Source organism: Apis florea, unplaced genomic scaffold (genome assembly GCF_048593485.1).
Source record: "Apis florea isolate Af1SG1 unplaced genomic scaffold, ASM4859348v1 contig_2350_pilon, whole genome shotgun sequence".
Taxonomy (NCBI): Eukaryota; Metazoa; Arthropoda; class Insecta; order Hymenoptera; family Apidae; genus Apis; species Apis florea.
Window position 1 is genome coordinate 7,126,189 of NW_028256565.1, and position 20,549 is coordinate 7,146,737.

General features: G+C 42.2%; 1 protein-coding gene across 5 annotated transcripts in view; it reads right to left on the reverse strand.

Moving 5' to 3' along the window:
• The window catches only part of grh (grainy head), a 128,535-nt gene that overhangs the window by 17,422 nt on the left and 90,564 nt on the right, over positions 1 to 20,549 (reverse strand). For all 5 annotated transcript variants that reach the window (XM_086904952.1, XM_086904954.1, XM_086904953.1 and 2 more), the window contains exons 5-6: positions 2,077 to 2,437; positions 386 to 769 (exon numbers count right to left, since the gene is read on the reverse strand). In XM_086904952.1, coding sequence (XP_086761078.1) covers positions 386 to 769; positions 2,077 to 2,437 — 745 coding nt within the window. The remainder of the gene's footprint in view (positions 1 to 385; positions 770 to 2,076; positions 2,438 to 20,549) is intronic.

A 20,549-nucleotide genomic window follows, 5' to 3' on the forward strand; every position in this document is an offset into this window, starting at 1 on the left:
GTGCAAAAGAAAATGTTAATTCGTTCGAACAATAATCTAATCAATATTTAATCAAATTTACCCCATAAAAAACTCCCCCCTCCTTCTCAAAAACAAAATACGCAACAATTATTCGCAGGATCGATAGAATGCAAACTTCGAAAATCAAATATTCATCACCCTCTCCTCGCAAATCGAACGGAATTAAAAAATTTGAAAATCGAAGAAATCGAAAACATAATTAACCCTCTGCGCCCGTCTCCATCCTACGTTTTATCATTACATTTACATCGATAAATTAAATGTACGATACAATTAGAGTTGTAAAGGGAAATTTGATCGATAACCTTCTTAAATATAAATACGTGTGAGTGCAGAAATGGATTGATGAAATTGATGGACTAACCTGATGCAGCGCCGTGGGCGGGTGATGATCCTGCCTAGGCGTGACGGCGTCCGCGCCGATCCCGGAATCGGGGCTGGGAAGATCGACGGTGAGGACTTTGCTGCTGCTCGACGAGGAGCGTATCGCGTGCGTGGTCGCGTAAGAGCTTGGCACAACCTCGTACCTCGTGTACGAAGCGGTCGTGGTCGATAACGAGGACGAGCTCGAGGATGCCAACGGCGGTAGGGCGTCCCCCGTCACGTACACCGCGGTCGCCTCCTGGTGCAATCCGCTCGGATTCCCGGTGTTGGCGGCGCCCGTCGCCGAGGTCGACGTGTACGTCGTCGACTGGAGACGAGGGCTGCACGAGCTGTACGGGTCGTAGGGGCTGCCGTATTGTTGAACCTGCGAATTGAATGAAATGATTAGAGGGCAAGATACGGAGGAGAGGGAGAGTAAAGGAGAGAGAGAGAGAGAGAGAGGAATTTCGAAGATTTGGAACATCTTTGAGAAAGTATTCTTCGTGTACAGGTGATAAGAGAAGTTATTCTTTAGAGTTTTATTTGTTTTAGAATTTATTTGTAATGAGGATTATAGGAAGGTGGTTTTGAGAGTGAGTGTACGCTTTATGCGCGTGATATCGAACGTTAATTTTCGGAATAATCGATTTGAAACGTGGAACAGGAGAGTTGTTATTCCAGAAGTATAGCGTAGACTGCGAAGTATTTGTCTCGAGGTCTAATAAACTGCACTTTTATCAAGATTAAGTTGGATAATGTCAGGTATTGGTTTGTCATAATAGAGGCAAGGAGTTAAGGACGCTTATTTCTACTGTCTTATGTTTAATATCTAGGATCGGGATAATGTCAATCGTTCTTTTCCTTTTTTTCCCCTGTTCGATATGCACGTCCAGTATTTTAATCGTAATGGGCCATAGTCGGATTTGATGGAGTCGAATGGAGTGTCACGGGTGTTATCGGGACACGTAACTATCGAGCACGTTTCTTTTTGAGATCGGACTCTGGAATCCTGAAAGTTACTAGCACTAGTATTTTACCGCCTGTGTCGATAATTTCTGTCAAGTTTCTGCAGGATTTAGACTCGTTCCCTTGCTAAATATAAGAGAGTGGAGAGATTCGAGAACGAACGCTTGCCAAATAAAAAGGATTTAATATTTTCGTTTCGATCGCCAATCGTTGATATCGATTCTTTTAATATTGTAATATAATGTTTGTAATGTCGTTTGAGGGGATTTCCACTATACGGATCGACGAAGGAAACAGGATTATTAATGTAAATTTCAAATATAACTTCTTCATTCGACGTTGACACGTATGTTAATTTTTTTGAAATTAAAAGAAATCTGTTCTTCGCTACAGAGCTAATGATAGAGAAGAAAAAAAAAATCGAACGTCATCTCTCAAAATAAAAGAAAATTTTACCCGACACTCGTTTCGAAACTTTTCCAATAATCTCTGAAAAACTTCCTTCTCTCTAATATAATTTTAATACAATCCGCGCCACCGTATCATTCATTATCCAAAATCTACTCGAAAGGATCGAACGTCATGTTTAAAATCCACGAATCCTGAAAAAAAAAAAGAGACGAGACACGTGTCCAATCTCAACTGGATTAATTTCTAAAGCAACGCCGCGTGAAAGAGGGAAAGAGGAGATTGGAAATTACACGTGAAAATATCTGTAAGATATACCTGTAGCTGATGCTGATGATGATGGTACATCCCCGGCGGTGTGGGGCTGTCCGGCTGCGCCTGCTTGTGCCTTTTGCTGGACTGTTGCGCCCCTCTCGACGAGCTCAAATCCTCCGGCTCCCTTTTCACTCCGGCGATCCCGGTGCTCGAGGAACCGTCGTGTCTGAGGGACTGGGGGCTAAGCGGAAGCGGAAGGCCGCCCTGCAGGCTCTGCCCGGGACTGTGGGACTGTTGGTTGTACTGATGGAGGAAGTGGTGCAGCTCCCCCCCACCGGCGCCTTCGCCGCCTTCCATGCGATTCGCCGAGCCGGAACCGGAGCCAGGCGCCTCCTGCACCAGCAGCTTCTGGCCCATCACACCCCTTCAACAGTCCGTGGAGAATCGACCTTTTAACTCGGCCTCTCTTTTGTCATATTCCGTTCACAAAACCGATCGAACGTATACGTATATATATATATATGCTAAGTGCGCGTGTCGAATCCGAAATACGTATTTTTCCATCTCTCTTTGCAATGGGAAATTTTCGAAGGGAGTCGCGTTGTGGGATAGTCGTTGGTTGCTTGTCGAGATATATGAATTTAAAAATTCCATTTCTTTCTTTCTTTCTTCTTTTTTTTGGTATTTATTAGAGGACAGGAGGATATACGTATCTATTTCATCGGGATGAGATTAATCTTATGAGAAACAATTTCAAGTTTAGATTATATAGATTAGATTCTTTAACGAAGGAAATATAAAATATATCTTTTGATATATTGGGGAAACGTGTATTTTACGGAGGAGGATCGATTCCAAGTTAGACGATTCGATTTAAAATATGCGTCGTGGAAAATGTTTCGCAAAAAAAAAAAAAAAAGAAAAAATAAGAAAAGAAGAGTGGATGCGGATTAATTTTCCTGCGAGCATCGTCGCACGATCGATAAGTCAATCACAGGTGAATTTTTCCCCTTAATCCCCTTCGAAAAGATAGATTTTAACGTTTCGCTGATACGATAATGACAGGTTTTCCAAAGAAGGCCGGACACGATCGTTTCTTCCACTCCCCTCCTCCCTCTCTCCTCGACTCTCCCGGTTGAAAAAAAAAAAAAACCGCTTGTCCATGTTCCCCGTGGGAAGTTATAATAATGTTAATACGGTATTAGCTAACGAGCAGAGCGATTTATTGTACGGGACGGTTGTTTTACGACTGAACGTGGCGAATAGATAGGGATCGGGCGGAGAGGGGAGGAGGGATCGATGTCTACGGTACATTTGTCATCTCTCCGCTGCTCAATGACGATACGCAACAACGTTCTTCCATCTTACGCACAAAGGTGTAATATATAATTAATTCATAGATTTTCAAGGTCCGTCACGGCGTGTAATGTGTCTCATCAATAACGGTTATGGCTATGGTCGGTCGCCGTTTCGCAACAATTCCGCTTTTCTCGGTGAAAAAAAAAAAAAAAGAAAAAAAAAAGAAAGAAGCAGGGATAAAATATCAATGGCCTCCAATCATTACTAAATATAAAATCGATAAACATCGACGCGCGCCTTTCCTTTCCATTCCGTTCGTACAATTCATTCCTGCGTACAATAACAGTCGTGTTTCGTCCCTCTGCGAGACAACACGACGAGCGTTTCTGTATTTCATACAATACACACGATTAGTCTTCGACGCAGTAATTTGAACGTAAGAGGAAAACTTAGACCGAAATTTTCGAATAACGTTAAATCGATTCTTATTTACGCGTACGACTCGGAGAGAAGCGTTTTCTCGTTTTTTCGAGAAGCGTGTGGGAACAGAAGTCGTCGGGTTTGGCACCGTGAAACAGCGAAACCGGAGAGATCATCCCATCTGCCGGCAATCACGACGGCAATAAAATTTTCTTTTCGGCGCGGAAACGCGATTCGCCGAACGGTCGTAGAGGGGGGAAAGAATCGAGAGGATCGGCATTATGCGAAGTAGTTAACATGTTATATTTAGCATGATAATACGTATCCACAATACGGGGGACCCTTATAAACTGCCAACGCTCTCTCGCTGCATATAGAGGCCTTCTCTTCCTTCCTTCCCTTCTGCCAACCTCGTCCTTGTCGCGGCAACCACTCCGCCGGATTCACCGGTCTCTGCCCTTCTTTCTTCCCTCTCCTCTTCCCCACCCCATGGCGACGAAGACACGCCGCGTGTCTCTTTCCTACCACTACTACTCTTTCCTCGCCCGGTGAACATCGCCACACTACCGTGCTACCTACCTACCTACCTACCTACCCCACGGTCAGATGCTCCCGTACAATGGCTCCTTTTTTTTTTTTTACACTTGATACCTGATCTCCAACCCCGCGCCTCTCTATCTCTCTTTCCTTTCCCCCTTCTCGCGCTGCGTGCGTGCACCGCTCTTTGACATCGCGTCGTCTGGTCCTCGGCTCGAGGCCAAGCTGAGGGAGGGAAAGAGAGCGGAGGAAAAGGGTTGGAGAGAGAGAGAGAGAGAGAGAGAGAGAAAGTGGAAAAGGACGTCGTCGTCGCCCTCGGCACACTTGTGCCCGAAGAAGAGGTGCGGATAGGAGGAAAAACGAACCGGGTGGTGGGGAGGCGCGTTCTGTTGTGTCCTTCCCGCGGCGGAAATCTCTCTCTCGTAACCGGAGGCAAGGGAGGCCTCATGAATTCGGCTTACGTGAAATGGATCCCTGGATCGTCGTTGCCGCTCCATGCGTCGAGACGAGCATTCGTTCCGCGCCTCGCGCACTCTTTAATGCCACGCCGCGGTGATGCGGTAATGCGATGCTAATCCTTGATGTAGGATCGGAGGAAGAGATTCATGGAGATCGCGGAGATTTGGCCCCCGGGGACCGAAAACGTGAGTCGGCCTTTTGAATATTTCGATTAGATTAGGGGTGGGGGATTCGGTATTGGGAGGTGATATTTGATTTACATCATACAGGATCGATGCTTTCTCTGTACTCCTTCTCTTGTATTCTCTTCTTTCAAATTTCTTGCAGTACTATATATTATTATTATTATTATATAGCGTGTGGGGAGAAATAACAATTTTTATGCGGCAGCCAGTTTTAAAATTTTTTTTATCCCGTTAAAGAAATATAATACGAAATTCCATATGAAAAGAAGAAAAAGAGATCGCGACGGTTTAGATTTATTAATTTGAGATATATATATATATAATTTATTTTCTGAGTGATTAGAGTGCGTCGACTCGATGCATATTCATACGTATACGTGTATGTAAACAAAATAGTGTTGTTACCATTTCCTCGTTTCCATTCCAATAAATTATATTATCATGTTATATAAATTCTTCGCGCGACGATCGACATCTCTAATTTCCCTCCCCTCTTTTAGAAACTTAATCTCTCATCTCTAAATTAGGCTTCAACTCTCCGGTAATTCTTCTGAACAAGCGAGCAAAAGCGATAATTTGTCCATACACTTTATAGCGATTATAATAATCCTTTCGAACGAACTTTTCAACCTGTTGATAAATTAGACGTAAGTTATGAATGAAGCATATATATATAAAATAAAATAACACAATTTATCCACGGTTTAAAATATTTATGTATAGTTCGCGGTGTGGAAGAGGTATGGAAGAGATCGAGTCGAGTAGCGGCACAGTTTAATCACCTTCTGTGCGGTAATTCTCAAGCCGGTTTTCCACGAATTCATGAATTTCGCGACTGTTTCCCCGTACACGGACGAGCAAATTATTCCACGTAACGTTACACGACCGCGCCGTTTTTGCCGCGACGCCACGCAATTGCGTACCGTTTGCGTTAGTACGCGCAAAAGAGGCAATTATGCGCTTACGGTGCAGCGTTATCGACGACAGACGTACCACGCGCTGCTTCGAGGTCGCCGGGTCGTCGGAGGGTCACCGTCTGCTCAACCGACTTGTACTTTTTGTGTATATATGTGTGTGTGTGTGTGCGAGAGGATGGAGAGGTTTGCCCATTTGACGGTATTGGAAAAGGAAGAAGATTCTACGAATTTTTTATAGGAATACATTCGAATATGTCGTAAAATTCTCAAAAAAAAAAAAAAGAAAAGGAATGAACGTGTCTCGTAAACTCTCAACAATTAGCCTTATTAACGCCGCATTTTCTTTTACAAACTCTGTTTAAATCAATTTACAAATCTCTCTAACTATCCATCTTTCTTTCTATTTGGATAGACCACCGCTGAAAGGCTATTCTCTATAAAAAAGAACCTCCCAATATTTCGCTTCATCTTCTTTCCTCTACCAATACCTGCTAGTCTAAGAAGAAATAAACCTTCTTCCAGTATTAAAAATAATCCAATTCTACTGCACAAAGTCTTTTTCCAGATCGACGAGTAAAATTCAAAAGATCGTCACTCGAAATCGAAAAGAAATCCAACGTTTCTACAAAAGGTTCCACTAATCGACGGCTAAGATTCAAAAGAAACTTTTTCCTTCGACGCGAAAGATCCCCGTTCAAAATTAAAAAACAAAAAAAAAAGAATTCAACAGTTCCTACAGAAACTTCTTCCTTCTTCAACGAAATCCAAAATCGATTGACTCAACATCGTTTTTCTAACAAATCCTCGAGCAACGACAGGTCGATGGATTCTTCTTCTTTCAAGGGTCAGATGTTACGCGTGTCCGAAACGAGCTTGCGGTATCAGTGTTGCGGGGTCCGGTTCGGAACCGGAATCGGCATTCCTCGAACCGGAAATCGGAAGAGCGTGTGCGTGTCCCCGAGACCTGTCGAAAGACTCGAAAGACAGGTCTCGCTGGTGCGTGGCGGGTCGGGTCACTCGTTTCGATTATTATTATTGTCAGAAGGCGGCCGGTTCCTCTTTTCTTTTTTTCCTTTCCTTCCCTCCTTCTCCTCCGCTTTTTCCAACCGGGCGAAAGAAGACCTTTTTCCACGCACGTCACCTGTGCACGCGCCACTCTTCGTATGCGGTATGCATATGTACGCGGCTTTTTACGAATTTAAATGCGAACAGCGTGGACGGAGAGCTTCCGCCACTTCTCTCGTCGCGCCTCCAGCCTCCCTTCCTCGTGGATCCGAGAGAGATCTTCTCCCTCGGATTCTCATTTTTTTGTGGAATCGTTGCTTTAATTTTGCTTCTATTTCCTTTTTTTTTTTTTTTTTTTTCGTAAAATTGGAACGAATTTGTATCAAATGCTCGTCTTCGGAAGGAGATCAGTCTTTAGGAGAGTGGATTATTGTTAATTGTTTTCGATAATCGTGTAACGTGTTCTTCTTTCGTGTTTCGTTTTATGCATCTTGGAGGAGGAGATTACTTCTCTTTCGTCTCTTTAAAAATTGAAGCTTTGATTTCTGAAGGATGTTTCGTTCGAACGGGGTTCTGGTTCCTGGTTTTGAGAAACGCGAGGAGGGATTTGGTATGTCGGACACGTGCCCGCTTTCGAGGATCTTGATTTTGATGCGAATCTTTTTTCGTAATAAAAGTTCCCCGGGATCGTTGATCTCAATGCTACGCTTCTGAACTATGTTTATAACGTCAAAAACGTAGGATTAAACGTTCCCGCGCGGTGGATACGTGGAATCGTTTCCCTTTTCCTGGAAACCGGCGAAGTTTGATATGTCGGGCATGCCTAACCCGCGCCTTCCTAGATCGTGATCTCGATGCGTGACTTTTGTTACGCTCTTCCGTCCCCTTCCTCTTTCTTTTGGGGGATTTCAGGCCCGCGTGGACGGAAACGATTGACGGATCGAATGGATGGAATCGTCGAAACACTTTACCATACAAATGATACAAAATTAAAATTACGAGGAAACCTCGAATCTCTCTTTCTTTTCGAAAGAAAGATAATCAAAATTTGTAATTATTTAGACAGCGAGTATTTGATGGATCGAATGGTCGAAATACACATATTTGTATGATACAAATGATACAAAGAAAATTACGAGGAAACTTGGAATCTCTCTTTTTTTCGAAAGAAAGAAAGAAAGATAATTAAAATTTGTAATTTTATTTATACGAGTATTTTAGTAAAGCATCATCGATCTGCAAGTCGAGATAATAATAATAATAAAACGATAATTTTATCGTAATTATCCTTCGTTTCGATCAAATCTATCTGTTTCAAGCGTCTCGATAAATTCCATCCCGTTTCGTGGCGCGCATGGAATCTATCCATTTCATATTTCATCTTCTTTTTAAATTATCACGTATCGTTAACGCTCGAATCGGCGAGTGTTAGCGGGGAATTCGCGTTTTTAGGTCTTTGCCCGCAGAAATCGTACGGATGACCGCTCGAACTCGTCTTGGTCTAGTCAACACGGTGTCCATGGAACCGGCTACAAGGATCGCGAGGTCAAAAGCGTACTTGACACGTCGTCGAGGCTGTCGCGATCGCCGTGTTGCACGATAAAGTCGCAGCTTTTCGCAGGGGGTTGCCGCGGCTCCACAAACCAAAGAGAAACCGGACTTTCCGTCGCAGCAAACGGGAAGAGCGAAAACGAGAATTATTATTCCATATTACTTCAGCAGTTTCTCGCTTATTTTTTTAATAAGGAAAATTAACGGGCGACCTTTCTTTTCTCGTTCTTTTTCGTAAGATATTTGATAAAAAAAAAAAAAAATGCTTTTAATTTGTTGTTTTCAATTTGGAAAATGTTAAAATTTTGTTTTGTACTTTCTAATCGGCGGACGGTAATGTGGAGTGAATATGTAGCGAGGGAACAGGTTTCTCTGTGATAATTACACACCATTTGCTCCATCGCTTATTAACCGCGCATTAAAACCGCGCGACGAAATAATGCGTAAAAGTTGCGCAAACGAAACAGATATTATCGAGGGAACGTTTATCGTATTTAACTTATATATATTTAATACATTAATATATTTATATATATATTTTTTTTTAAATTAGAAAACTATGTGATACTTTGCACAAGAATCGGAGAGATAAAAAAAGAGATTTATGATTTGTGAAAAAATAGCTTATCATATCGAATGAATTTCTTAACACTTTATAAAATGATATAGGATCTAGGTGAAAGAAAAAAAAAATAATAATAATATTCTAAACTCCCTTGTGTAACTTGCTCGCAAAATTACAAAACATAAAATACAGAAACTCAATAATGCAAAGTGAATGAAAAGAAAAAAAAAAAAAAGAAAAAAAGAAAAACCGATACTTTCCTTGGAAAGATATATATAAGGGAGAGAAAGAAGAAAATATTCTTGCGATTTATGTATTAAGGAGGATCGATTGTATTAAAGGCTATACCTTATTAACATCCCTGATTATAGAACTAAAGTAGCCCACGACGAGGAGGCTTTCCTCTTCGCGAGGAAAAATAACAAGCAACACGATCAAATCACATCTATCCCTAGCCTTACCTAGCCCTACACCTCTGTCATGTCCGCATCATCCTTACTTCCAAACCCAAGGAACGTTCACCTCCATCGAGGGTAGCACAGTTCAACGGAACCCTCTATCCCTATCTCTTCGATCTCACGTCTTATCGTAACAGCCTTCCTTTCTAACCTCACAAACTCCTCTCCTCCCGCAGCATCGCAATATTCCCCTAGAAAATTCCCATAAAAAGCCCAGCCTAGCCCAGTCCGGTTCTTCTACTCTGGTCGTTGAAAAGTCGTAGGGAAATTGAGGGGGTCTGAAGGAGGAGGAAAAACGAGCGCGGGTGTGTTCGAGGGAGGGGAACGTTTACGGCGTTTTGTGATCATAAATTCAAATAAAGGGGAACTCGCTCGCGTTACGTGTCGGGCATAAAGCACCGGCAGACAGCGAAAACGGGCCATGCCACTCGTCCCGCGGCCGATTCTGGCTACGTACCGGGGCCCGTTTCGTTTTACGACGTGACACGAGGCCCCTCGTCAAGTGGGTCAGAGGCCAGGCTTGGTAGCGGGCAAGCCCCAGGTTCCTCGTAGTCCACTGATCTCCGCGTAACGATAAACCGGCAAACGAGACGCGTAATAAGGAGTTAAGGCCGAGCTACACGTCCACGGGGGTACGTGGAGGAGAAGAGGAAGAAGGGGTGGCCGCCAGTTTCTCTTACTATACACACCTTTCTCTGTCTCTAGCTTTTATACTCCTCGCGACGATTCTAAGTCTCTCTCTCTCTCTCTCTCTTTTATGCTTTTGCGTTTCATTTTGTTTTATCTCTGAATCGTTTTTCTTCTTAGCATCTTTCTTTCGCATTTCACTTCTCGAGGAATCGAGAGTCAACAGAGAGAGAGAGAGAGAATTTTACTCGTATCGAGCGTGTTTGTTTTCTAACTTTATTTCTTCTGTTTCCCTTAATCACTCTTATTCCAAAAAAAAAAAAAAAGAAAAAAGGAAAAGAAATGATTCAAATTCACCACTATCTCGAAAACGTTACGCGAGTTCGAAATTAATGAAGTTTTAATTACTGCGTTACGTTCCTCGCCGATCTGTAATGATCCAAGAAAGCGTTTGGTCCGCGAGGAGGAAGATGACGCGTGAAATGATGTCGGTGTAATAACCACCTTTGTCGAGATGATTCACACACGCGTGGATGTAAAAATAGATGCACGCACATAGCGTAAGCATAGTACAAAGATACTGTTCCTTCCCTTTCACGAGATACACGGGTAATGATAAACCGTGCAACCGTAATAATAAAAAAAAATGACACCGCAATCTCGTTGCGACTGTTTTTGTCAAAAGTCGACTTTTTTTTAATGGCATTTACAACACACATGTCCCGCTACTTCTTTCACACGGTCGCGGGATAATAATAAAACAGGTCTCGTTTTTTTTAACGGCATACGTGACGTTGAATGAGAATGGCAAAATGTTTCCTAATTAAGTAATGAGATTGTTGGATTTTTGTGTATTTCAAGTTTTCTTTCTTCTTCTTCTTTTTTTTTTTTTTTTTTTTTTGGCGAAAGCCAAATTATTTTCGAAATAATTGAACGTAACACGCGCGATATTATATGAAAAAAAAAAAAAAAAAGAAAAAAGAAATGTAGAGAATATTTTAAGTAGGAATCGTATTTTTATCTGCGTTATGACTCAGAATGGCCAATTAGCGTAAGTCATGCTCTTTGAAAGTGATTTACACGATTCTCTTTTTTTATTCTTTTTTCGAGTCATCGCTGGAATAATCGTTTAATTTATTTATCGAGTGAAAGTGATACAACTCACATTCCTCCGAGTTCTGAGAAATATTTTTACAATATATTGCCCATTTCGATATTCTATCTTGACCACTTTTAAATCGCGAATGATAATTAAATATGATTTCACGTATTTCCTTTCAAAATCTAAAAAAAAAAAAAAACTCGAAAAAAGAAGAAATTAAATCGCAACACTTTTCTTCCAATCTTGTTCATCAATCGATTTATCACGATTGATCCTGACTCGAGCCTCGATTCCGTTATTACCTTAATGAAACGTTGCTACGCGAATTCCTGCTCTCAACTCGCCACCAGTTTTCTCGATAACTCGAAATAACAATTTTCCGCGACTCTAAAATAAGAATGTTGGAGATTCGTTTCGTGTAGAAAGAGAAACAAATACTTCCTCTAATTTCACCCCGCCCCTGATTCGATTCGAGGAAGCAGATAGAACGAAACGAAACGAAACGAAACGAAAGAAGAAGAAGAGGAGGAGGAGGAGGAAGAAGAAGAAGAAAAAAAGAAAGAAGGAAGAAAATGGGGTGGAGAAAGAGAAGGAACAGGTTTCTCGAAAGTGGTGTGGATCGATCGATCCGAGCGGATACAACGTTATTATCGCGAACGACAGGAAACGCGAAGCACGGCGAGAAATGAAATCCACCGCGAGCGATCGGTTCGAATTCCATTTCTCAACGCGTAATGCATCCATCCCCCGATGCCTGCCACGTACTCGAGTCGAGGAGATGTAATGACACGCTATCGCGTGTCGAGGAGAAAGAACCGACAAAAACTGTGTGCAGCGGCGAATCGCGAGAAGCACACAGTGTTTAAAACAGTGTCGCCGAACGGTGTGGCAAACAATATATATATATATATATATATTATATATATAATCGATACGTTCAATGCCTCTAATCTCGTTGGAAACACGAACAACTTTCCACCTGGGAGAATTGCGTAACGAAATGACGAAAGAAACGTCTTGGAAACGTTTCGTCTCCGGATGGGTTGATGCGCTTTGGGATTTATTGGCAAATGGAAAGAAAGTTTGATGGATTAATTATTTGTCTTCGACTTGGTTTTGCCGATTGAAATGAATTTCACTGGATGAAAATTAATTTCGCGGACAGATTTTCTGTTAAAATCTCACCTCGATGACTTTGGAGATGGGCCTCGTTATTATTTAATTTTCTATTTAACGATGGAAATTTATTTATTTAACACGAAGAATTACCGTGTATCGGGCGATTAGAATTCGAATGGTTTACAAATTAAAATTTCGTCGAAGAGTAATTTATTGGCAGCTTCAAACACTCGTAAATTTTACGTTGTTATTAATCAAAGTATCGAACTTGCCAATCCCACGAAAAGTCTGTCGATCGAAATTCTCCTTTTTCTTAAATGTAATTTATTACGTTAATTTCTTATTGTTAATCAAGATGTAAAACTTGTCAACCCCACGAAAAGTGTGTCGATCGAAATTCTCTTCGATCAATTTAAGAAAACTTAAATTTTGTTGGGAGGAGGATTCGATATTGCGGCGCGAAATGCAGATCCGAGAAAAGGGAAAGAATCGTCACGGTTGTCGCTCACGGTGTACGGGCGTTCAGATTAAAAGTACGATCTTCCAGGACGATCTTTATTGCGGCGGCTTGCTGTGAAACCGTATGCCGATCCTTCAACCCCCATGGCGCGGCCATAAGTGACTCGAGCGTAACAGTCTTCCCGCTCTTCGACATTATCTCCGAGTGGAGGCCGCGTCTGGATCGCGCGACGAGCTTTTGCCGGCCGGCAAAATCTTCCCCTCTCGCTTAATGGGACCGTCCCGCGACACAGATAATAATAATTTCGCGTCGTTAAGGGTAACACGCTTCACGCCTCCTTCCCACCGATACCCTCGAGAGATGGACGTTGCTGTTGATGAGTCCATCTCGATCGTTGGATGGACTCGAAGGATCGATTTTGAAGAATCTGTTTGCTCGCTTTCGAGCAAAGAAGTCGAGTCGAGTCGAGTCGAGCCTCTTCGATTCGTTAAATTTTCTTTTCGTCCATCGTTCTCTCTGCGCAAGAGGAATAACTTTGGCAATTGGGGGAAAAGAAGAAGATTTTGAGCGTTGTTTCATTTCTTGATTAAAGAGATAGATATCTCTGTCTCCGGAAAATCGAAAGATACAAGTTGGAGACTTATTGATTTCTCTTCAATTGTAAATTCTTCGATTATCTTTTTATACCCGCTCTTTCTCTTTTCACCCGTTCAATTTCATTTCGAAGGCTTAATAGAGGGACATTCCTCCGGCCAAGGCACGAATAAAACTCGCGGAAACGCGGGAAATAAAATAGCGGGGCCGGCGGTCGGCGGCGCAGCTGCGGGGCCCCGAGCCTCTCGCAGTCGTAAATTCCGAGGCGTTATCACGGTATTCGTACACACGAAAATGTAGCGAAGGCTGACTTTCACATTTCAGCCGCGCCAATTCCTTGCCTCGATTGTCGTCGTATCACCGATGAAAATTTATTGTTTCGTTGAAATCGTGTCCTGTCTCTCTCTCTCTCTCTCTCTCTCTCTCTCTCTCTCTCTCTCTCTCTCTCTCGCCCCTCCCTAAACACGCTCGCTCTTTTCTATCGCGCGCCTATAACGCGAGGGGAAGAAACGGTTCGATTTTTCGATCGTCGCATCGAAATTGCCTGTTTAACTTATTCCCTTATATTTCACTCAACTTTTCCGCGTGTAAAATTTATGAAATCGACGGGCACAGTAGTCTCGTGACCATAATTTTCCTATCGCTTATCCTCGAGTGTTCTACCTTTTGTATATATTTATATACTATATATATATATATATATCGATCGAAGTCGCGGATGGCAGGTTCGATTAAATAGCGAGATCCATAAGTGGACACACAAGGATTCAGGTGTACGAGAAGGAGATATTTTAAAACCGAGTATGGGGGGATTGGTCGAGCAGGATGGTGTCGTTAGCACCGTCATAGAATGTGCTTTACAAACTTTGCCGAGGTCCGAGTACGGCTATAGAATGCGCGAATTTATCGTGTTTCCTCTTCTTCTTCGAAGATACCGCAAAGAGGAAGAGGGAGAGAGAGAGAGAGAGTGAGAAAGAGAAGATCCTCGAAGACTCGAGTGGTAATTACGATCGTATTTTACGAACGTAACTCTTCTTTCGTTTCGGTTTGACGGTAAAGCCGAGGGATTAAGAGATTTTTTTCCTTTCGAACGGAGAAAGGATGGATGGATGGAAGAGTCGTCCTGTAATCGTGCGAGGAGAGTGAACAAATTTTTTCCAACATATTATATATTTGGAAAAACTTTCAAGAAGATTGAAGAATGAATTTCTTTAACTTCTTTCGCTACTGCATAAGATGCCACTGAGGTACTAGGGCAATTATAGTCACACTGCATAAGATGAAGTACTACGGACGACTATAATTGCTCTGCATAAGATGTCATTGAAGTACTATGGCCAACTGTAGTAGTCTTGTGTAGTCGCTCTGCACAAGATGAGGTATTATGGATGATTATAGCCACTTTGCACAAAATGTCACTGAAGTACTAGAGTGATTACAGTCGCTTTGCATAAGATGAGGTACTATGGACGACTATAATTGCCTTGCATAAGATGCCACTGAGATACTACAAGCAATTATAGTCGTTCTGCATAAGATGAGGTATTATGGATGACTACAGTCACTTTGCACAAAATGTCACTGAAGTACTAGAGTGATTACAGTCGCTTTGCATAAGATGAGGTACTATGGACGTATTGCCTTGCATAAGATGCCACTGAGATACTACAAGCAATTATAGTCGTTCTGCATAAGATGAGGTATTATGGATGATTATAGTCACTTTGCACAAAATGTCACTGAAGTACTAGAGTGATTACAGTCGCTTTGCATAAGATGAGGTACTATGGACGACTATAATTGCCTTGCATAAGATGCCACTGAGATACTACAAGCAATTATAGTCGTTCTACATAAGATGAGGTATTATGGATGATTATAGTCACTTTGCACAAAATGTCACTAGAGTGATTACAGTCGCTTTGCATAAGATGAGGTACTATGGACGACTATAATTGCCTTGCATAAGATGCCACTGAGATACTACAGGCAACTATAGTCACTGTGTAAAAAATGAAGTACTATAGGCAACTATTTGCTTTGCACAAATGCCATTCAGATATTATAAATGATTACAGTTGCTCTGCATAAGATGCCACTGAGGTACTACGAGTAACTGTAGTCGCTCTGCATAAAATGTCGCGCATTGACGTATTTGGAAACGTAGCATCGATATTTTGTTTTCGTCGTCAATTTTTTTCCCCAATAAACACCGTCAAAGCAACTCGAATTGTGGGGCGTCGAAACGCGGACGATCTTTCTCGAGCACATTTTTGGTGAAGAAGTCGGCCGTAGCGAAGGAAAAATTAAAACAACGGAATCGTGATTCTCTCAGTGATAACGACTCGCGTAATTGCAAAAGAAGTGAATGGTGAATAATTTATATAGGTTGAAGACCTTGTAAGGATTTAAAGACGTCGAAGCTATTGGTGAGGGAAGGAAGGAGCGAAGACGATTATCTGTCGGGGGTTGGGTATCGGCTGCTAATAGCCACGATATACGCCTCGAACCTTGGGCGCGCAAGGTCTGGGTTGAGCGTTGTCGAAGGCTCGGAGAGTTGTGTTGCGCGCCCACAGTATAAATGGTTACACCGTTAAAATCGTACGTCATCGCGGGGACAAGTCGGGGGAAAAACGACTTGGACGGGATTCTTGCCGCTACCGTGAGACAAATCATCCTGCTTGTCCCCTCGGAATTTTTCCACGAGATCCATGGAGAGAAAGTCGGGGCCGATTGCGATTAATTAAATTTCTCGTAACGGCCATCCGTTTTTCTTCGAGATTCTTTCGGCTTTCTAACTTGAAATCTCCTCGCAACGTTCTTAATCGCAACGAAAGAAACGCCATTTGTCAATCATCTTCCACCATCATCGCGTTAGACCGCGCGGATTTTCACGGAATGGAAATATTTCCCGTCTCGCGGAGAATATCTTTTTAGTTTTAGTTTTTAGACAGGATACGGATGCGTTCGTACGAGATTAAAACTCGAGGAGAATCGAGCTTTGTTGTTTCAAATGTATGTACTCGAAGATACAACTACTTTGAACATTTTCCACTTTCACGCGCATACTTTGGATTTTTGTTTATCGAGATTTTGCATAAATGCATAAACATCTACACTTTTGCGTATATATATATCTATCTCTGCGGTCTGAATCGTTTCGTATTAATATAAGCAAACCAAAAACGTTTATGGAAATTTTATGAAATATCTCAAATATGTGTGCTTCGCTTTTTCCCTCAATATCTTTCATATATTTCGCGATACCCTGTTACAAATTCCATCCAATTCCATATATATTTTTCCAACAATCGCTTTTTTACTTTGCCCTAAGAACCGTGTATATTATAAACAATTTGTCGAATTTATCTCACCAAAAAACCGTGCAAAAAAAAAAAAAAGAAAAAGGAAACGATTCGAGACTCGACGCGAGCTGCGAGGAGGAAACGACTGGCAAGTATAATATCCCATGAACCCCTGTGTGCCTCGTCGACACAATGAAATTGGATTAAGCTGCAGGGTGGAGGATGCGATCCTCCACCCCTTTCGCAGCCTCAACGATCCACCGTCGTACAAATTGTCGAGATGGTATCGGGCGATCGAGGAGGAGAGGGCACGAGTCGTGAGACGGTTGGCCGCGAACAGATAGCGAGCGGATAAAATCGGTAGGATACGATCGAGGTTGGACGAGGAGAGACGCGTCGAGGAAGATGCAAGGGAAGATTAAGGCGGCATCTACCCACGGGGTGGTAACACGTACTCTCTCCTCTCGTCGCCAGGGGACACACCGCGCCCTCCACCATCCGTACGTTAAGGATTCTCAACAGTAAATTACAAAATATGCTAAGCGGCCGATATAAATCAAAAGTTGGCAAGGGTAGAGAGTGGAACAGAGAGAGAGAGAGAGAGAGAAGTTGGGTCTGCTTACCCGTGGAGCGAGGGTAAGGCTCTCGATCGGCTACCAAAATAAAGAGAGGAGGGAGCACCCGTGTCACGAATCCAAATGCGAGGAGAGAGAGAGAGAGAGAGAGAGAGTGGAGCGAGAGAACGGAGTTTGCAAACGGAGCAAATGGACCGGAAGGGCTGGTTGGAAGGCGTCGATATAAATACAGAGGCTGCCCGGATCTGAGCGTTCTTTAAATCGGTATCGAGAATTAACGATTATTTTTTCCTTCTACCTACATTTTATTATGGTTGTAAAAAGTCGGCGGAGTCGTTCAACTTTGTTGCGAGAGGATTCGATTATCAGGGTTTTGGTATACATTTGGTATATATATATATATATTTATTCGTTTTGATGTCTCGGTATCTTTAAGCGTTGCGATAAAGAGTTGTTTCTTTTAAACTTCTTCCTCGTCTTCTTCTTTTATTTTGAATTAAAATAATTGTTTCGCGAAAAAGAAAAAGAAGAGAGGGAAGAAATATCGAAGAATGTTCTAACTAAAATTGGAAACGTTGATAATATTTTATTTCACGGTACCTTCGTTGTCTTAAAGCAGGTTAAACGAGTGATACGTAATAATAAATTTCGTAGATAATTGGACAAAGAACGTGTGCAACAACGATGATCTTTCTCCCAAGTTCTTCCTTCTAGAAAAGCTTGTGGAAAAGCGATCCTTTGGAATCTCTCAGAATTTAAATCAGAATGAAAATTTTATTGAAAGCAACGGTTCGTTGAGAGAGAGAGAGAGAAAGGAAAAGAAAAAGATACCAAAGGTATCCCTCTACACTTTTCTAATATATAATATATTTCTTCCCTTCTTCTCTTCTATTCTAAGAAATAATGAGATAAAATTGAAACGCGCCAAGCTATCACGAATTCACCGAGCAATTCGAATATTTTATGCGCCAATATTTTAGCGTATATAACGTGGGATGGAATCTCGATGATTTATGACTGGGTCGTCACGGAGGCCGATTTCGTGCAGCGATGAAAAGCGTGCGACGTTTTTCGATTCGGAATCGGATGCAAAACGATCTTCGTTTCGGTCGAAGGATCCGCCACCTTCCAAACGTGGAAACGTGATTACATGAGTGAAAAATTGCCTCGTCGATTCGACGCTCCTTCCTTTTTCTCTTATTTCGCTCGAACACTTGAGTATCTCTTAGTTTTTAGGATTTGTATCTAAAATGTTTTAAGAAGGAAACACGATTGTTGAAGCAGGTGATATGGAGATCGAGCAAGGTTGTTCGGATCCTCTTGAAAATTGAAGATTTCGCTAGGCGAACGGTACTTTTTAAGCACCGAGAGTATTTTTTTAATTAATTAAGCGTGTTCACGCATCGATGCGAACAGTGAACGATGGGTATACGGATGAAATTTATTGGCCAATTAGGCTCGACGAATCTCAACCTCGATTCCCCTCTTTTTTCCAATTTTTAGACGTTACGTTTGGAATTAATCTTCCCCAGCCTTACATTTGTCTCCTATCAAATTGTATTAAATTTCCACACGTGTCTCTGATCGTATCGTATCGTAAGATCGAGAGAAACATACAAGATCGTACGACGAGCGATAATTTTTCTTTTACTTTGGGAACAAACAAGTTTCTAAATTCAACCGCTTATCACCCTGGCATCTGTTTAAAACTAAAGGAGGCCAGTTTGTAACTTCCCACAACCTTTCAATTTTCCTCACATCTCACACCGACGAATAATCGAGCTGGGGCTCTATAAATTTCGCGTAATAGCCCAATAAACCTCAACAATAAATCCACTTCTCTTAGAGAGAAAATCTATCTACCTTCGTCGCCTCTCGTAGTTTAATCTCGATTCCTAACGTAGATACGGAAATCTCAGAAACAGAGAGAGAGAGAGAGAGAGAGAGAGATTGCGAAAAAAAAAGAAGAGAAGAGATTTACATTTTCGCGAGAGAAGATATCCTCGCGATTGTTCCACATAGGCCCCGTGCACGCGATAAATTATGCTACCCGCGAGCACTCAATTATGCACGGGAGACTATTAATCGAGATACGGGGAAACCCGTGGATGTTAATAAAGCGTGGTGCCGCGTTGAAAGTGTTTTCAACGACGTTTACACGCCTGCTATCCGCCGATCTACGCTAATCGACGCTCTCCTCCGATGCGCCCAGCCGTCACGCGACGCCGCCAACCCTTTGACCCGTGAAAATATTATTACGAAAGTTCTCTAAAAACCTTAGAAGTGCGTTGAAAATCGTGAATAAGCAACTTGGAAGAAAGAGTTGCGGGATCGTGCAATTTTGAAAACTGTTATTAAAGTTGTCTGAAAACGAAAAGTGCGTTGAAAATTGGGAACGAAGAAAGAATCGAAATCGTCGAAATTCGAAGAGAATTAAAATATCGTCTTCCTTTCGAGATCGATTTCAAACGCGAGGAAAAGTGGATCGAAACGATTCCATCTTTTTTTCTTTTCTTGCTAATCGCATTAGTCCAAGATGTAATTGGCAGACGTTCGTGCGATAGATAGTTCGGAACTCGAGAGCGGGGGAAAAAAAAGAGGAAAAGAAAAGAAAACGATGACAAACGAGCGACGTTGGGTCGTCGAAAAAAAAGGACACGGTGGCAAAAATCAGCCACGCCGATTTAACAACGCGGGGGCATCCATTCCCGAGAGACGTTTCGATCAACGTCGGTCATCTTCCTCGCTCGGTAAAAAGCGTCGCGGTGGACGCGGATTAATCCAATAACAAAAACGCGTCCGAAGGAAAAAGCCCACCGCCGACGACGTCTCGAACGAAGCGAGGGAAGGGAAGAAGGGACGAGAGTTATGGAGATTTCTTCTTCGATTCGTTATTCAATTCGTTTAATCTTTCCACGCGCGCGAATCACGAGAAAGGAGTGTTATTGCGGGATAACTGTGGAAAGCGGGGATTTTTATCGTGGCTCAAGAAATCAGGCGGATGCCTAGTAGCTTGGGCGCAACACGTGATTCCGTATTAGTATAGGATAATGCATAGTTTCGATGAATGTTGGCTATCCTGATGCCTTTTTCGCGTTTGAAGGAAGAAACGCGTTTTGCAACGATCGAAGAGTATCGATAGTATCGATTGAAGGGCTCTTCGAAGCGAGAAAATTAATTAAGAAAAGGTTGTTCTCTGATATGGATTCTTTCTGGTTGATTTCTATTCAACAAACGGTTGGAATAATTTTTAAACGAAGTTATAAGCGCGAAGAGGTGGATAGATTTCTTATGGAGATTTTCTAACGAGATTCGTGTTCTTGATGTAATTTTTATTCTTCGACCGATAAGGTGTGGC